Raw genomic sequence first — 19,649 nt, 5'->3', positions numbered from 1 at the left:
CAAGTTTGCGTGCTACGCAGCGATTTTTGGTGCAATAGTCCAAACTTGACATAATAGTGCTAAGACAGTGTTAATTAGAGCGCTTTCGCGCTATTTTAGCACCATTCTAGCAACCCTGAGCCCGTGCTAAAGTGCTACACACAATAAAATAGTGCTAAAAAAGTACTTTCGTGTTATAGGTCGCAACCCTGGACATAGATGCTGCTCATTACTTTGTAAGGGTTGTTATTTTCTAACCTCCCGAAGCCGGTGAGACTTTTCAGGTCCATATTTATTGTTTTTCAAAAAGCTTTATTTTGTATCCAATCTCGTTAGATCCTAAACATTATTTCTTCTTTATTGAAACTCAACTGAGTTGCAAGGCCAAAATTACTAAGAACTTTAAAAACTTATTTGCCAATTATCGAAAAATTTCAGATTTATCTCGTTCTTTTTCGCTTCTATGCATAGTTTTGTTTTCATTGAGAGTCAGCTTCGAGGCCAAACTAGGACCGAAATTGGCATTTCTTTTAAAATCCTTAATTACAACGATAAATCCTCTTTATTTTGTCCCAATGTGTTTAGCCTCTACATACTAATTTTCTAACTGAAATTCAGCCCAAAGACTAAGGCGAAAACTGGCTAGAACTTTTAAGATTCTGAATTTATATTTTATAGAGCAACATTAGTCTCGTCTAAATCTTTTTTGCTTCTGTCTTTGTTAAAACTTAGCTAAAAGGCCAGATCACCCTTTCTGATCTATTTCTGTTTAGATTTTACATAGTCTGAAGACTTGAATTATTTTTCTAATTGTATATCTCTAATCTTGTATATTTTTCTAATTTCATAGTCATTCATGGGCACTAGTAGCTTGATCTTTTCCGATTGGTGCACTAGTAATCGAGCTATCATCCTATAGAGATATCAATTTTCATGGTCTGCTGGGGGATCACCTACATGATAATTATTTGTAACAATAAAACTTCTAGGAATAACTTTCTGCGTTGTAAAAGAACTATAACGTAGTCATTAATGGCTCATTTCTGTATATGCAACCTTTATTTTATGTATAAGATATGTATCTCACCGTGAATGTCCGAGATCTGGTTGATATTGGCATTCACCAGTGAATGTCCAAAGTTCCTTTTTCTTTGCTTGGATTCAATTTGCTTTGCGAGTCAGCTTTCAGTATTATGGAAGCTATGATGGTAAAAGTTAAAGTTATGTTAGGTTAGATTATGTTAATTTAGGTTAGATTAGACTAAATTCGGTTGTAAATATCAGAAATGGGTTAAAACCTAGGCTGATCTAACCTAACCTGTCATCATCAGACCTTGCATTAAATTGAAAAAGGTGGCTGGCAACACTGACTGAATCCAAGGAGGAAAAAATGTATTTCGGGCATTCACAGGTGAATGTCGACATTCACGAATATCAAACATTCATGGTAACGCGTATACAACGTTATTAGAGAGGCTGGGGTGTCTCATTTTTGGCCAAAACAAGGCTGAAATCGGCCAGTAGTTCAACATATTTCATTATTAATTTTACAGGTCTTTACAGAAGCATCAAAATGAAAAAACGTTTGTGTTTTTCGGTTGTTTACAATGTTTATGCAGTAAAGGTGTTTGTGCAGTAAAGGCGTCATTCAGATTAAAAGTACAGTGAATGGTAAAAATCAAATTTGATACGAGTGTTTGGTCTTGTGGAAGATTTCAGGACCAAATACGTGTTAAAACATTAGGAAAACCTGGAACTCAATTTTTGATGTAAAAATCCTCAATATGCTGTTATGCAGTCTCAATCCTTGGCGACTGCTAAGTTCAAAAATAAGGTTTAATGAGTGAAAAAACACACATCGTCATAGACCGTCTTAGATAGTGTAACGTTCCCTATTGCTTTAGCAAAAGACAAAAGTGTTATTAAATGGCAGTAAGCTTGGTAAGAAACTAATTATTGAATGATTAAACTATGAAGAATATAATCTTAACATCTTTTTACCAAATCGGAATTGAAAAGAAATATATGTATTGAAAAGAAATATATATTGGTAAAAATCCAATCTAAATCTAATACTGTTACTGTTTAAACAGTACCTATATTAATTCTAGTTTAAACCCTTCAAATTATTAGTTAATTGACTTACCTACAACAATATTTTCGTACAAAAATAACTATCCTATTTTGTTATATCTACCATTTTAGGGTTGTAGACTATTCACTTCCCAATGGAATCCTTATTTTCTTCTGCTTTTGAAATTATCATTTTTATTGCGTTATTTTTTAAGGTACAGTACAAATATTAAATTCAATTGTTTGCTTCTGACGCCAAGATGGAAGCCTAATAGACTTGTCGTATGTTAAGTGCAATAAAATACTTCTGTCGAAAGATGGAGCTAAGCTTAGGGGTATTTACCCAGTCCACACCAATTGGTTAAAAAGGAAATAACATGTAATTAATACACCGAGGATGAAAAGAATTTCTATTTTTAAATTTCACAAGTAAAAAGCTTCTTCGGCTCAACGGAATTATTCACTAATTTCTTGTTCTTATGTTTTACGGTTCAGCCTGTCAACACTATGTACATAAAACTTTGCAAAAAGATTTCAGCCTTAATATTTTTGCAACAACTAAAAGAAAAATTGTGGAAAATCCCGGTTATCAGGCCCAAATAGAAGAGTTTTTCTTTGAAGAAACAAACAATGAAATCAAAATGTAAAATATCCAACCATTCCTCCAAAGTAAATAGTCCAACTATTTGTCCATATCAGTATTCACAGGTTTCTATGAAACTGAACCCTCGTTTAACTCAACCCCATTCAACGTAACCCGTTCAACGCGTCCCCTTTTTAGCTCAACTCCCATAAAAATCAATCCCCATTTAACTTATCCCCCCTCCAAAAACACTATCTGTAACAACCAAAAGAAAATCGTAGAAAATCCTGGTTTTCAGGCGCAAGTAAGAAGTATCAAGGGAATTAAAAATTTCATTTTGATGTCTTACCTACTTTAAAGATATAAGCAAAATTATGTGAGAAGCTTAAAATTCCAGCTTTTACTCCAAAGTTAATAGTCTTAACTATTGGTCTATATCAGTTTCTATTGGTTCCCCTGCAACTGAACCCTCATTTACCTTAACAAAATTCAACCCAACCTACTTCGCTCAACTTTTGGTCATCTCAACGCCTGTTAAACTCAAACCCCGTGCAGGTCAACCTCTTTATAACTCAACCCCAAAATTAGCTTAAACTGATGCATTTCAGCCTTCATTTAAATGAACCCCTTGCAAATCATCTCCATTCAGTACAACCCCCAGGCAAATCAACCATCATTTAACTCAGCCCCATTGAACTAAACCTTCTTGCAACTCATCCCCTTTAGCTTAATCTCTGCTCAACTCAACTCCTTATACATAACCTCCGTTAAACCAAACCTCCAAAAATCATTTATAGCAACCAAAAGCCAAATCGTAGAACATCCCAAATTGCAGGTACAAGTAGATCTAAGATGGATCTAGGGTATAAAAGGTATTTTAATTGTGATGCCAATCGTAATTTAAAGATACGAAGAAAAGTAACTCAAAAGTTAAAAATCCCAACTATTCCTCAAAAGTCAATAATCCAACTATTTGTCCAAATTAGAATTCGCAGATTCTTATACGTTTGAATCCTTCATCAGCTAAACCAAATTTAACTCAACCATTAATTCAACCCTTTTCTAAAACAAAACCCGTTTAAGTAAACCCCAATGCAACTTAACCCTCATTCATCTTAACGCTCATTCAACTAAACCCACCGTGCAACTCAACTCTATTCAGAAGAACCCCCATGCAAATCAAACCTCATTTAATTCAACACAATGTAATTAAACTCTTCTGTAACTCAACCCCCAATTAACTCAACCCAATTCAAATTAAGCCCAGTGCAATTCAACCTTGATACAGCTTGACTCAAGTTAAAATCTTTGCCTATTTAGCTCATTCTCCATGCAAATGAAACCACCATAAAATTCAACCCTCACTTGAGTCAACCCCCACACAACACAATCCCCGTTTGATCCAGCCCTATTTGATCCAACTCCCATTCAAAAGAGCAATTTCAGCTCATCCTCCTTAAATCAACAACCTGGAAAATATAATGCACCTAGTTTTGTTGGAACAGACAGTAGTTGGCCTGTATGAAATGGTGTTTATTCATTAGTTGATTTTTATTTAAGTGTTTTTGCTTTGTTTTTCTTTAATGCAAAACTGTTCTTCTCGAATCTAAAAAACAAACAACTATGTAGGCCTCCTGTAATATAACACAGAGAAAACCACTGTCCACATTAGCCATGAACTTAAAAGAGGTTTGAAAAAAAAAACTCTCTCATAAGAAGAACTTGCCTTTAATCGAACAGTTCGTGGTAATGAAGTGTAAAGAGCGAGGCGGCTCAATAGTGACCGAAACTCTAAAAAACGGAATTGTGATACGAATATATATATATATATATATATATATATATATATATATATATATATATATATATATATATATATATATATATATATATATATATATATATATCAAAAGAATTGGTTTATTATGCTGATTCCAATTATATAAGATTCAATAAGTTTAGTGCTACCCCTAAATAGTTACGAGGCTGAGAACATTTGCCTGATTTTTGAAAAAAAGGACGAAAACCCCCTAAAAGTCAAATAATCTTAATAAAAATCATACCATCAGATTCAGCGAATCAGAGAACCCAATTGCAGAGATTTCAAGCTCTTATCTTTGAAATGTGGAATTTGTATTTTTTGCCAGAAGAAAGATCATGGATGCATGTTTATCTTTTTTTCCAAGGATAATTTTATCGACCCAGTATTCCTAGAATGTCGGAAAAGGGCTTATTCGAACTGAAATCAAAAGATCTAGTGCCCCATTTAAGAAAACAAAAAGATTGTAGGGCAACTAGGGCCTCACGCCCTTTTCCCCCAAAATCGTCTGATAAAAATTTTGAGATTTTAATTTTGCCAATTTTTTGGGAATAGTTGAAAAGCCAATTGTTGAAAATAACTATGCCTTTGGAGGTATCATGGAGATAACCCTTCGCAGCCCTTGGGGAAAGGTCTAAGTTATAAAATTTCCTCATTGTTTACGTATAGTATTTGTCATTGGGAAGTATGCAAACATTTTTTGGGTGGGGGGGTGAATTTTCTTCTAGGGAAATTTTTCAAGGGGCTAATTTTCTATGGCGAGGGAAGTATCCGAGGTATGTACTTTTCAGGAGAAATTTTACACTGGGGGAATTTGCTGGAATTCATATACGAAATAATTTTCATTTGTCTTACTTTTCTTTGCCGATTCAATTTTACGCATGGATATGTTACGGGTAGCCATCCGGGGTAAATTTCACCAGGATTGAACGGTCTGGAGGATCTTTTCATGGAGAGGGGGGATTTTTTTTGTCTAGGTGGACCCGGATTCCCAGCATTATTTAAAAAACAACCAGAAATTAAATATAAAAAAAGTTTTTTCAACTCTTTACGCTAAAGTTTGAATTTTGTCCAAATTCTTTAAGAACGACTCCTGAAACGCAAGGGACGTTTAATTAGAACAATTAGACGCTTTTATAAAAGTACTAAAATATTTTAGCGTGAAGGACAAGGTTTTGAGGAGGGGGCAACTGCATCTACTGCTACTAAATTTAAGGGTATGAATGTGGAAAAAAAAATGTTTTTTCAACTCTTTACGCTCTTTACGCTAAGGTTTGAATTTTGTCCCAATTCTTTAAGAACGACTCCTGAAACGCAAGGGTCGTTTAATTTGAACAATTAGAAGCTTTTATAAAAGTACTAAAATATTTTAGCGGGAAGGACAAGATATTGAGGAGGGGGCAACTACACCTACTGCTACTAAATTTAAGGGTATGAATGTGAAAATTTTTGAAAATATTGAGGGGAAAGTTAAACTAAGCCAAAACATACACTTGTGCATGCAGGATGTCAAAAGGGCGTATCTCAGGAATGGCTTGATGTATCAAGTAAGACTTTTCTGCGAATGGTTGGGTGATGATCAATATAACAAAAGACAATATGTGCATGCTATTACTACTACTACTGCTACTAGTACTACTACTACTACTACTGCTAACACTGCTACTACTGCTACTACTACTACTACTACTACTACAGCCACTACTTATGCTACTACTGATACTACTACTCCAACTACTACTTATATGCAATTGTTACAAAAGGTAAAACAATTGAGGTTAAAATTTATGGAAATGTTGAGGGGGAAGCTGAACTAAATTAAACTTACTAGGGGCATACAGGTTGGCAAAAGGCATATCAGCAATGTTTTTGGAATGCCTTAGAGTATTAAGCTTAAACTTTCAGGGCATGGTCAGGGGGCAAGTCTATAACCAAAAGGCAATATGCGAAAATAACTACTGCTACTATTATTATTGCTACTTCTATTTGTACTAATACTGATCCTACAGCTGTTACTACCACTACTACCAATGCTCGTACTACCACCGTTATGACTATTAAGACTTAGGCTATGAAGGTGAAAACTTTATGGAATATTGAGGGGGGAGTTGAACTAAATCCAAACACACTGCGTCTTTTAGGAATAGTTTGGGTATTAAGCTGAAACTTACAGGGCTTGTTTTGGAGGATGTTGAAATATCCATAAAATAGCAATTGCACGCTTCTGCAACTAACACTACTCCTACTACTGTTACTTCTGCTACTGCTACTACGGCTAAAGCTTAGAGTATTATGGTGAAAATTCCAGGGAATATCCAGAGAATGTTGAACCAAATCCAAAAACTCTATGCGTATGTAGGATGTCAAACGGACTTATTAGCTATGTTTCAGAAACTACTTAGTGTATTAAGTTGAAACTTTCATTATATGCTGAGGGGGAATTTAAACTAACAAAAAGGCACGTGCTGATTGAATCTAATCAGCACCAACAGGGGTTGATTTCAATGGGGCGAGTTAGACAGGGTTAAGTTAAATAAGTTTTGAGTTAGATAGGGGTTCAGGTAAATGTGTGTTGTGTTAAACAGGGTTTGAATTAAACTGAGATTGAGTTAAACGGGGTTTGAGTTAAATTAGGGTTAAACTTAACAATGGGATATAGCTTAAATGGGGTTGAGCTGGATGATTTAAACAAGGTTTGAGTTTAAATGGGGCTGAATTGAATGGGGCTGAGTTAAGTATGGGTTGATTTAAACTAAGGTTGAATTAAATGGATGGAGCTGAACAAGGTTGAGTTAAACAGGATCGACCAATGTGCACAGAAGGTCCATCTCATCCATATCTTCCTGAAAAAGGTATTGCTGATAAAACGACAAAACAAAAAATTAGGTTTCTGCTCAGTCCACAGAATATAGCGTCTATTCCCTCTCAATACTTACCTTTGACCTAAATACTATCCATCAAGGGCTCCCAGTACAATAGGGGTGCCCAAAGCTACAAAGGCATTTAAAGGACAGCTGAGTGCCCTCAAACTATCATTGCCTTCAAATTAGCCCCTTGACCATTTGCAATTGAAAGAACCCTAAAATTTTTAGAACCATCTTTTATGTATCACCAAGCTATTTTAAAATAACTATGCTATGTCAAAAATGTCTATTGTATTTATGAATATAGATGAAATGTTTAATTGTAGTTTACATTAATTCAAGAGAAAGTCTAGTAAAATAGAATTGGATGCTATCTCAAGACATTCAGAGTGATTCTAAGTTAGAAAATCTAATATTTTTCCTTTTAAGATGAAGCCAATTGCGACTGGAAATTGGGGCTGTGGAGTTAATCAAAAAGGTGATCCTCAATTAAAGGCACTAGTGCAGTGGATAGCTGCATCCAAAACTCGTGCTCCGTACCTCATTTACTTTACCAAGAGAGATCCCTCTTTAAAACAGGTAAATAGCGTATCGAAGATTTATCCTCAAGCATGAAACAAAATGACACGGTCAATTCGTTTTCTTCCTTGAAAAACTTACACTTCTGAGAGCTCAGCAGTGGTTTTGTAGCCACCAAGTGCATTTAGTTGGATTTAATTGGTTGATCTATATTTAATGTTATTTAGCATTCAGTGAGTATTTATGATATTCAGTAGGGGTACACTTATGCAGGGGAGAGGCTTTGGAATTTACCCCTATGAAATCCTAAATTATTCCAAAATTTTTGGGTGCTTCTCAACCCAAATATTTAAATTTAATATCTTTCTTTTAAAATTGGACCCCCATCATAAAAGAAACACAAAATAAAATTTATTTTATACGTAACAGACGGTGAGTGTGTCGCCGAGATTTATTTATCTTATCCACTGAGAGTATTTATGATGATTTAGACAGTATTATTCATTTTAATCCTTAGCTCTAGAGTGTAATCCTTCAATTTTTATAAGCCAAGGAAGTGCAATCGAATACATTTTGTTTAAAAGTGATAATTTTATCAGACAAACAAGTTTACAGAATTATACTTTGACAAATCCTCTGAAAAATATTTAACAACTAATCATTACCCTTCGTAAGGTTTCTCCTTCACTACAGATTATTGAAAGCTCCACTCTTAAATCTTTCCATTGAATTTTTGATTACCTTTATATATTTCTTATTAGCCCTTCTCGAACCATTTGGTAATGATCTACTTTTTGTATAGTCCCAGGTGGATGTGGCTAAATCTATAACTTGTGGTAATATATTCTCCTTGACTCATAATAGGTACTTCTACTACACTAACAACTCACTGCAGCACCAAGCCGCCTGGAGCCAACACAACCGCGTACGCTCCTCCTCCATCCCAGTCTATATAACGCCTCTCTCTTTCCACCATACCAGGAGGTTTTTATTTCCCTTAAATCTTTCCTTGTGACATCCTCCCGCCCCATTTTTGGACGACCTAATTTTCGTTTGGCCCTAGACGGTGGGCCGACAAGGACAGTCTTTCACAATCTGTCATCCTTCATCCATAGAACGTGTCCTTGCCATCTCAACCTTTGTCTCATTTTAGCCCTAGAAAGTGGGAATTAACCAAAATTCTTGTACAGCTTACTGTTTGAGATACGGTCAGCCAGTAAGGTACCCAAGGTAATTCGCGGGCAATTTCTCTGGAAAACATCTAGAAAATCCTCCTCTATTTTTGGAAACCTTCCGAACCATTCTTGACCACTGTTATCACTGTTGCAGCCAATATTCTAATCATGGTTCGCAAACTTGTCTTCATATTTTTCCAAAATTTTTCAACTTCCAATCAGTTTAATCTCTACATGCTGCACCATGCAAAGGTAGGACCTTCGCTAAAGTTTTCTATGAGCTGAATCAAACTACTACTACTACTACTACTACTAACAACTCACCGCAGCACCAAGCCTCCTGAGGCCAACAGTGTTACGCACGCTCCTCCTCAACCCTAATCTAATCAAATCCTCCCTTTTTACACCCGCCCACGAAGTCCCCAGTTCCCTTAAATCTTTCTTTATGACGTCCTCCCACCCCAGACGGGGACGACCTGCTTTTCGTTTAGCCGTACGGGAACGACCTGCTTTTCGTTTACCGTAGTTGGTTGGCCGAAAAGAACAATCTTCGGCAATCTGTCATCCTTCATCCGCACAACGTGCCCTAGCTACCTAAAACTTTCTTTCATTATAGCCCTAGAGTGGTATTGAACCACATATGTTGTGTAGTCTATTTTTGGAAACATGATTTGTCAATCGAGTACCCACAACAGTCTGTAAATAATTCTTCTGACAAATATCTAACAAGTATTATTTTGCTTTTTGTAGCGCTCTTGCTTCAGAGCCATATTGGACCACTATCATCACTGTAGCTTCTAATATTCTCATCTAGGTTTGCAGACTAATCTTCCTATTCTTCCAAACTTTTTTTTAACTGTGAAAAAAAACACCCTGAGCCTTGGCTATTCTATTTCTAACATCTTCACTGCTCCCACCATCTCTACTAATAATACTACCAAGGTGAGTGAAGCTGCCCACCTGATCAATCTTTTCATTACCCAACGTCACCTTTTCATCTTCACTTATCCCTAGCCTTAGTGACTTAGTCTTCTTAACATTAATTTTCAAACATATCCTAGCACCCTGAACGCACATAATCTCTAAAAACTCATTCATTTTGCTGACACTTTCATCTAGGATGCTTAAATCGACATTAATTTTCAAACCTATTCTAGCACCCTGAACTCACAAAACCTCTAAAACTTCATTCATTTTGCTCACACTTTCATCTAGGATGCTTAAATCATCAGCATAACCTAAGTCCAGGAGACTTTTTCATCCCCATTTGATTCCGTGGTCTCCCATGGCCTTTCCTGTGCTCCTTAAGACAAAGTCCATCAAAATAATCCATATAAAGGGGGATAGAACACAACCCTGCTTAACTCCTGATTTAATACAAAACCAGCTGCTAACCTCATTTCCTACCTTAACTGCAGCAGTATTATTCTCGTACATAGCACTAATCACTTTAATTTGTTTGTCTGGTATACCATACAAGGATAAAACCTTTACTAAAGCTCTTCTATCAACAGAATCGAACGCTTGCTAATAATCTATAAAACTGAGGACCAAAGGCGTTTGAAAACTCAGGCACTCCTCAATTATTAGCCTAAGAGTGAAAATTTGGTCGACACATCCTCTACCTTTTCTAAAACCGCACTGCTCTTCTCTTAAAACTTAGTCTACGGCATCTCTCAGTCTGAAAAGTATCATATTACTAAGTAATTTGCTACCTACAGAGACCAGACTAATGTCTCGATAATTACCACACTCACTTTTATCACATTTCTTATAAAGTGGCTTAATTAAGGTTTTCCTAAAATCGTTAGGTACTTCCCCTTTTTCAAAAATCATATTCATAATCTTCAATAACTTATTTCTAACATCAGAGCCACCATATTTAAGAAAATCATCTACCATCCTATCAGAACCTGGAGCCTTATTATTCTTTAATCCTTTTAGTACTGTTGCTAATTCCTCTTCACAAAACAAATCTTCCTTCACATCCAAAGTATCACAAACTTTTTCATTTTCCTCTATATTTTTTCCTGCAACTCTATCTCGGTTAAGCAAGTTCTCAAAATGTTCGGCCCATCTCTCTTTAGTTTTTTCCTTATCGCTAACTGCGACCCCATTCCTATCTTTAACTGGGACAAGTCCGGATTGACTACTCCCTCTCAATTTGTTGACATGCCAGTACAATATTTTACTATTATGCCGTCTTGCTGCATTTTCCAGATCCTCGGCAATTTTATCCATGGCCTCCACTTCACACCTCCTTAGTTCACATTTTAATGCTTTCTTCACTTTCTTTACATTTCTTTTGTTTTCATACGATCTATCACTCCGATAATTCTTGTACAAGTCCTTTCTCCTTTCTATTAAACATAAAGCTTTTTCACTAATATTCTTAGCTACAGTTCTAGCTTTCTTCCCAAATACACCTTCAGCAACTTCACAAATTATTTTTCTAAAATTATTCCAGCCCTCTTCCACATTATCAAATTTTAAACTCTCAAGTTTAGTACTCAACTATTCCTGGAAAGTTTCTATTAAATTATCATTCTGGAGTCTTCCAGCATCAAAACTTTCCGTGAGTTAGTTACCCTTCCGATATTTCAGCTTCAAATGAACCGTTGACACTACTGGATGGTGATCTTTTCTTTTAACATCAATAACAGCATTCCTATATACCCTAGTATCTTGTATTGATCCTGCCAGTCTTCGGTTTACTATAACGTAATCAATAAGATTTGCTGTCTTACCATCTGAATACCATGTTAACTTATGAGCCATTTTATGACCAAACACCGTATTGGTTAAAACTAGATTGTTATACCTACAAAAATGCAAAAGTCTGTATCCATAACTGTTTTCTTTTCCTACAACAGATTTACCAATGCTGGGATACCATCTATTTCTATTTCTACCGACTTGGGCGTTAAAATCTCCCAGTAATAGCATCATATTTCTACCTGGGACCCTGTCTATTTGCTCCTGTAACTGTAAGTAAAATTCATCTTAGTCACTAGTATCTCCGTCAGTCGGTTCTACAGGGGCGTATACAACTATATCTGATACCCTGAACTTTCTAGTCATAAAATGAGCAATTAGTATTCTATTATTAATACCTTCCCAGCCTAAACAAGACTTAGCAGCTTCCTTATTCATCATGAGCCCTACTCCCTGTCCATGTACCCCATCCTTCCTGCCTGAGTAAACTAATTCTATGTCACCTAATTTCAGGCTTCCTACCCCTGGGATATGAGTTTCTGAAACTCTTAATAAATCCAATTCGAATTGTCTGAATTCGTCAGTAAAAATGTCGATACGATAGTCTTTTTTTAATGTCGTAACATTCCAAGTTCCAATTTTAATGTTCTTTAAATCATTGAAATTATTTTCGCCTCAGGAAAAGCAATGATCCCAGATACCAGTGCAGGACGGGGATCACATATCTTCTCAAGTCTACACCGAAGTGCTTAAGCCGGCTTAGAACCGGTCAGCAAGAAGTCCCTGGGACCTCCATGAATGGAGGCTATGTGCAATCCTGAGCTCATCTTGGTCACAACATGGTTTTCAGCACTTGGCGATGCTCTTCTATCAACAAGACTCGAAATCCTGCACAGACAGTCTCAAGCCTATTACCCCCGACTCATTATATATTCATGCCTACAAATATTATGCTACTACGGGGAGGCAACCCATAATAGATACATTAGCTAGGAAGAGGTTTTTCAGCCCAAAGACGCCCATCAAAACATGCCAAGCCCAGAAGAATTGTCTATTAGTTAGAATCCCGTGCGAATGCTGTTTCGTTTATTAGGCTATAATTTCCTCGAGAGGCGCCACTCCTCAAGTGGGAATAGAGTTGACCGCAAGGTCTCCTGTCGTGCTGTTACCCCGAAAAGGTCGAGGCAGCCCTTTGCAGAGGCCGTTGTCCATAGATCTGGCTTTTACGCCCTGCCAGAGTTGTTCTCCTATAGAGGATCCTCCTGCGATGGTTTTCTGCATCACCAGGCAATTTAACCCATTACTGGCAGAAGGTTTGCAACTCATGGGACTTGTGGACAAACCAGTGGGCCCTTTTGAGTGTACATTTGAGGGGCCTTCTTCCTCCTCCGCCTGTATTTATGACCCCGGGCGAGGGTGCCCCAGATTCTACTATGGACCCCGGGGACAAGGCCCCTCCCCTTGGTCCGTGCCTCCTATGGAGGTACCCTACATATCTGTAGGGCGTTCCACTATCGCCATCTGGGGACACGCTGAATGGCCTGGGGGAGGCCAAAAAAAAAAACGCTTGCTCATAATCTATAAAACTGAGGACTAAAATCATTTGATGACTCCGGCCATTCTCACTTATTAATCTAAGAGAGAGAATTTGGTCAACGCATCCTTTACCCTTCCTAAAACCACACTGTTCTTCTCTTAAGACTTTGTCTACAGTATTTCTAGGTCTAAAAACTATTATCCCACTAAGTAATTTGCTTCTTACAGAGACCAGGCTAATACCTCTGTAATTACTGCACTCACTCTTATCTCCTTTCTTATTAAAGGGTTTAAATAGAGTTTTCTTAAACTCACTAGGTATATGCCCTTTTTCAAAAATCATATGCATATATTCATAATCTACTGATCTCTAACATCATAACCACCACATAAAAAAAAAACTCATTTACTACAATTTTAGAACCTGGGCCTTGTTATTTTTTAATCCTTTCATTACTGTAAATAATTTTCCTTAAAAATAAATCTTCTTTTATATCCTTTTATTCTTTCATTCTTCTTTCATTCTCTCATAGAGTGTCAGAAACTTTTTACTATTGTACAACATTTTACAACATTTTACTATTGTACCGTCACACAGTATCTTCCAAACCTTTGATAATTTTATGTATGTCCTGCACTTCACGCCTCCGTAATTCATATTCTATGCTGTCTCCACTTTCTTTACATTCCTCTTGTTTTCATATGATCTATCTCTCAGATAATTCTTGTACAGGCCCCTTCTCCTCTCTATCAAAGAGCAGACACAATCAATAGCTTCACAAAATATTTTCCGGAAATTATTCCATCAATCTTTTACATCGTCAATTTTAAACTCTATAGTCTAGTATTGATTTGTTCCTGGATATTTTCTCTCATTTTCTCTTCCTGGAGTCTACCAACGTCATAGCTTCTTGGAATGTAGTCATCCTCCCTAACTTTAAGTTAGGGAGTCAGCTGACTTTAAGTCAGCTTTAAGTTAACCCTAGACACGACTAGAGGGTCCACTTTTAACGGCTCTAGGGGTCTACCCCCCCCTCCCACAAAAAAAAACAATATCCCCCTCCCGCAGAAAATCCCCCCCGGAGAATTCCCCCTGTTAAAATACCCCCCGGAGAAAATACCCACGCAGAAAGTATCCCCCCGGTAAATACCCCTCAGGAAAATACCCCCCCCTGTGGAAAATACCCCCCCCCGCCTGTGGAAAATACCCCCCCCCCCCCGTGGAAAATACCCCCTGCGGAAAATATTCCCCTAATAAATATCCCCCCACAGAAAGTGCCCCCCAGAAAATACCCCCCGTAGAAAATAAGGCATTCAAATTTGAAAATTTTATTTGAGCTTTGTTTTTTCTTTTCCATAGGGGAAAGGAATTTTGGTACTTGTGTATTATACGCCACTCACTCAAGTTTACATTGTGTAAAAGTTGAGAAAAAACCAGTTTCTTCGTTAGTTTCTTTCAACTTAGTGTGAGACAAGAAAAAGACAAGCGACAGAATAGATGGGAAATATATAATTTGGGCTATATATTTGTACATGAGGGGGGTAAAGTATTTGGACGGTTTGAAGGCAGAAGACAATTCCTAGTTTACAATATGCAGAACAGTTGTACCTAACACATTTAGCCTGCAGACCCGCTTTACTTTATCCCCCCCCCCTAATGTGCAAATATATAGCCTAATTTTGTTTCTAAAGTAACAAAGAAACCAGTTTGTTCTCGAGTTTTACACATCGTAAACTTGAGTGAGTGGCGTTTAATACACAAGTACTGGAATTTTTCACGGAGAGAGATCCGGATTTCCCGGTATTCTTTAAAAACGATCAGAAATGAAATTAAAAAAAAACACATTTTTTTCAAAAGAAAGTTGGGAGCAACATAAAAACTTAAAACGAATAGAAATTATAAAGTATATGAAAGGGGTTGCCTCAGCCTCAATACCTGGCTCTTTAAGCTAAAGTTTTTTTTTTTATAGATTTTTAAAACAAAGCTTATTATTCTAATTAAATGGCCATTGTGTTTCAGGAATCGTTCTTACAGAATTAGGACAAAAAGTAAAATATTTAGCGTAAAGAGCAAGGTCTTGTGGAAGGGGCAACTTAATACTATAAGCCGTTGCTCTGACATTGGTGTTTATGCCTTTTTGATAACAAGTGTGCCCGTTGTGCGTTTTAATGTAGTTCAGCTTCCCCCACAACATTTCTTGAAATTTTCACCTTAATATTCCTAGCGTAAGTACTAGTTGCAATAGAAGGAGTAGTTGGAGTGGTACTAGCAGTAGTAGTATTCGTAGTAGCAGTAGTAGAAGTAGTGACAGAGGTAGCGTTAGTAGTATTAGAAGTAGCGTGCACATATTGTCCTTTTGTCAATTGATCTTCCCCTTAAGAATCCCCTGAAAGTTTCAACTTAATATCCCAAGCCATTCCTGAAATGCTCCCTTTTGACAACCTGTATGCACATATGATGTAGTGATTTTGTTCAATTTCCCACTTAATATTATCTTTTATGTTCACTTTCATACTCTTAGCCTTAGTAGTATTGATATCATAGTGGTAATAGTAACAGCAGTCGTAGTGCAATTAGTAGTACTAACAGTAATAGCACTAGTAGCAGTAGTTGTATGCACACATTCCCTTTTTGTCAATTGAATATCCCCCTCATGATGTCCTGAAAGTTTCAGCTTGATACAGTAAGCCGGTCTTAAGACACTGCCGATACGCCCTTTTGAGAAGCTGTATGTAACTAATGTGTTTAGATTTGATTCAACTTTCCCCTCAACATTTCCTCAAATTTTCAGCTCAATAGCCTCAGGCTTGCTAATAGTTGCTAATGAAGCAGTAGTTGTAATAGCAGTAGTGCTACTGGTAGTAGCAGTAACGGTAATAGCGGTAGCAGTAGTAGCAGCAGTAGTAGAAGTATTAGTAACTTCAGTAGTAGTAAGCACTCCGTGTAGACTTGAGAAGATGTGTGGGATCATTGCTTTTAGTCATGCCAAAATAATTTCAGTGTTTTAAAGAATATAAAATTGCAACTTGGAATGTTCAAATGTTAAAAAACAACTGTCATATTGACATTTTGACTGACAAATTGATACCCTTCGAACTTGACTTATTAGGAGTTTCAGAAACTTATATCCAAGTGGCAGGGAACATGAAGTTAATCGATATAGAAATTATTTACTCAGATGGGAAGGAGAGTTAAAAGTGGTGTCCGGCGTTTACCCCCCGGAAGATACCACCCACGGAAAATGCCGCCGCGCAGAAAATACCTCCCGCGTAAAATACACCCACGGAAAATATCCGTCCTTTGAGGAAAATAACCCCATTGCCAAATACCCCCGCCGAAAATACCCCACCGGAAAACACCCCCCGTGGAAAATAAGGCTTTCTAAATTTGAGAGTTTAACTTGAGTTTTTTTCGTAGGAGGAAGGAATTTTGGTACTTGTGTATTATATGCAACTCAGTCAAGTTTACTCTGTGTAAAACTCAAGAACAAGCTGATTTCTTCCTTAGTTTTTTTCAGCTTAGCGCGAGACATGACAAAGTCAAGTGACAGAATAGATGGGAAATATATAATTTGGGCCATACATTTGCATATATGGGGGGAGATAAACTATTTGGATAGTTTGAAGTCAGAAAACAATTCTTACATAATATGCAGAATAATTGTACCTAACATATTCTGCATGCAGACCCGCTTGACTTTACCCCCTCCCCCCTAATGTTTAAATATATGGCCTAAATTTTTTTCTAAAGTAACAAAGAAACCAGTTTATTCTCGAGTTTTAAACATCGTAAACTTGAGTGAGTGGCGTTTAATACACAAGTACCGGAATTTTTCACGATGAGAGAGCCGGAATTCCGGGTCTTGTGTTAAAGTATTAGTGCGTGCATACTACTACTTTTACTAATACTACTGCGACTAATGTTAGTATTACTGCTAGTTCTAATACTACTACTTCTAATACCTCTAATACTACTACTGGGACTGTTATTACAACTAAGGCTAAGGTTATGAAGGTGGAATTTCCTTCCCTAACTTTCTTCCCTTAGACACAATCAGCAACTTCACAAACTACCTTCCTAACATTATTCCATCTATCTTCCACATCGTCAAATTTTAAACTCTATAGTCTAGTATTTGTCAGTTTGTCCCTGGATATTTTCACTCAAATTCTCATCCTAGAGTCTACCAACGTCATAACTTCCTGGAATGTAGTCATCCTTCCTAGCTTTCCACTTTTAATTAACCCTAGACACTGCTAGAAGGACTACCTTTATCACTCCTTCCCACGTGAGTAAATAAATTCTATATCAACTAACTTCATGTTCGCTACCTCTTGGACATAAGTTTCTGAAACTCCTAATACGTCAAGTTTGAAGGGTGTCTATTTATTAGTCAAAATGTCGATGCAAAAGTTGTTTTTTAACGTTGCAACATTTGAATCTGTAATTTTAAATTTTGTAAAACACTGAAACTATTTTGTTCTCAGGAAAAAAAAAATAGTCCCAGAATTAGTGTGGAACTGGGACGAGCACATTTTCTCAAGTCTACACGGAGTGCTTACTACTACTGCTACTATTACTACTACGACTACAGCTACTACTAGTGCTATTACAACTACTTCTTCTTTAGCAAGTACTAATAAGCCTTAGGATACGGAGGTGAAAATCTGAGGAAATGTTGAGAAGAATGTTGAATTAAATTAAAATGCACAATGGACATACTTAGCATCAAAATGGCATAAAACGGCAATATCATCGCAATGGCTTATAGTATTCAGTTGAAAATAAAAGTGCTTGTTGAGGGGGGGTTTTAAACAGACCAGAAGGGAATATGTGCATACTACTACTTCTACTTATACTACTGCTAATTCTACTACTACTACTGCTTCTAATATCTCTAATACTGCTACTGTGACTGCTACTACAACTAAGGCTGAGGTAATGAAGCTGTAACTTCGTTTGTGAATTTTTTTTAAAAAGTAAATATTGTTTAATGCCTGAAATTATCTACATAATCTGAACCTAGGAGTGTTTTCCATCCACATTTGACTACATAGCTCTTTCAAAGCCATATGTGGTATCTGAATACTATCTGACAGTCTAGGTGTCATCATTCCGACTATGGGCTTTTGCATGGGAGAAAAAGAGGAAATTCTCCCCGCTTGTAAAATTTGTCAATAGTAGGTTACCTCATCTTCCGCAGAAAATTGAAAAAGGACGTCAATAGACGTTTTGTTTTTGATCGAACCTCCCCTTTCCTTAAATGCTTTCTCCTTCTTTTTCGGACTAAAGTTTTTTTTTATCTTTTCAACATTTAGTTTCGCATTTCTTTGTAGATCTAACATCTTTCTTTACGTAGCTTATCTTTTGATAATATTTTTGTTTTCTTTTTCCAGTTAACGGACGTAATTGAGGCTGTGTCATCTAAAGGGTGGACTGTTGGCCAACTCACTGGTGCTATATTGACATATTGCCAAACCACTATAGCATCCATTTTGGGAACGTCCCCGAGACTTCGCAGAGAGCAACAATCAGATTTATTCCAATATATTATTGGCATGCCTACAACCGAGCTTTAAGCAATATTTATAACACTAGGAAATGCATTTTTTTTTAATACAAAATTTTTCTTTGCGATGTATTGTTTCGATTTTCAAAATTAAGTAGTCTACGTAATTATATTATATGAATAAATACTAATATTCTAATAAATCAAGAAATTATTGGTTCCATTTATTATTTAGTAAATGATAAATTATCTAATATATTTGAATACTAATAAACTAAGAAATGCTAGTAAATCAACCAATTCATTAACTAATTTCATAATTAGAATTTAATTTGTTAACTTAAGGGCTTGGAACACGTAGCTGATTTCGGGAACCGATTTCAGCATCAGTGGACAAACGATAGCGGTAAGAAACATCTGTTGAAAAAAAAAAATTTATTGCGCGAGATTTTGAAAACAAAGAATCATGGACACAAATAGTCAACTGGAGTTTATTAATAGTTTCATGATTGATCTCGGCTTAATTCTCAATTTACTTCTCAGCTGAGTAGCGGGTTCTTTCACCACAGACATCTCTGGCTGACTATTTATTTGTATCCCTATTGTTTGTGATAATCATGATGAAAATTGGCGCTGATTTTGTAAATCGACGCCGAAAACTAGAAAGTTTTTCAAGCTCAAATCGACGCCGATTTATTTTAAAATCGACGCTGATTTGGAAATCAGTTCCTGAAATCAGCTACGTGTTCCCAGCCCTTTATTGAATAACTGACAAATCGGTCAATAATCTCGATTTGGTAGCTAGGTGATTTTAGAATCCAAAGGCATCTTAAGTTGGAGTAATAACTTACTATAGAGAATTGTCTCTTAAACAAC

The 19,649-nt window shown here is 36.5% G+C and overlaps 1 protein-coding gene across 7 annotated transcripts in view; it reads left to right on the top strand.

Moving 5' to 3' along the window:
• The window catches only part of LOC148940424 (uncharacterized), a 215,424-nt gene extending 196,439 nt beyond the window's left edge, over positions 1-18,985 (top strand). For 6 of the 7 annotated variants that reach the window (XM_089105468.1, XM_089105465.1, XM_089105466.1 and 3 more), the window contains 2 exons: positions 7,748-7,897; positions 18,661-18,982. In XM_089105468.1, the coding sequence (XP_088961594.1) occupies positions 7,748-7,897; positions 18,661-18,843 (333 nt within the window). In that variant the 3' untranslated portion in view covers positions 18,844-18,982. Of the gene's footprint in view, positions 1-7,747; positions 7,898-18,660 lie in introns of all 7 variants that reach the window. The other variant, XM_089105472.1, reaches the window with a different exon arrangement.
• Positions 18,986-19,649: the final 664 nt, after the last annotated feature.

This window comes from Artemia sp. Qi Xiang Cuo, chromosome 19 (assembly GCF_049724085.1).
Source record: "Artemia sp. Qi Xiang Cuo chromosome 19, ASM4972408v1, whole genome shotgun sequence".
NCBI lineage: Eukaryota > Metazoa > Arthropoda > Branchiopoda > Anostraca > Artemiidae > Artemia > Artemia sp. Qi Xiang Cuo.
This window is presented reverse-complemented; position numbering and strand designations above follow the sequence as displayed.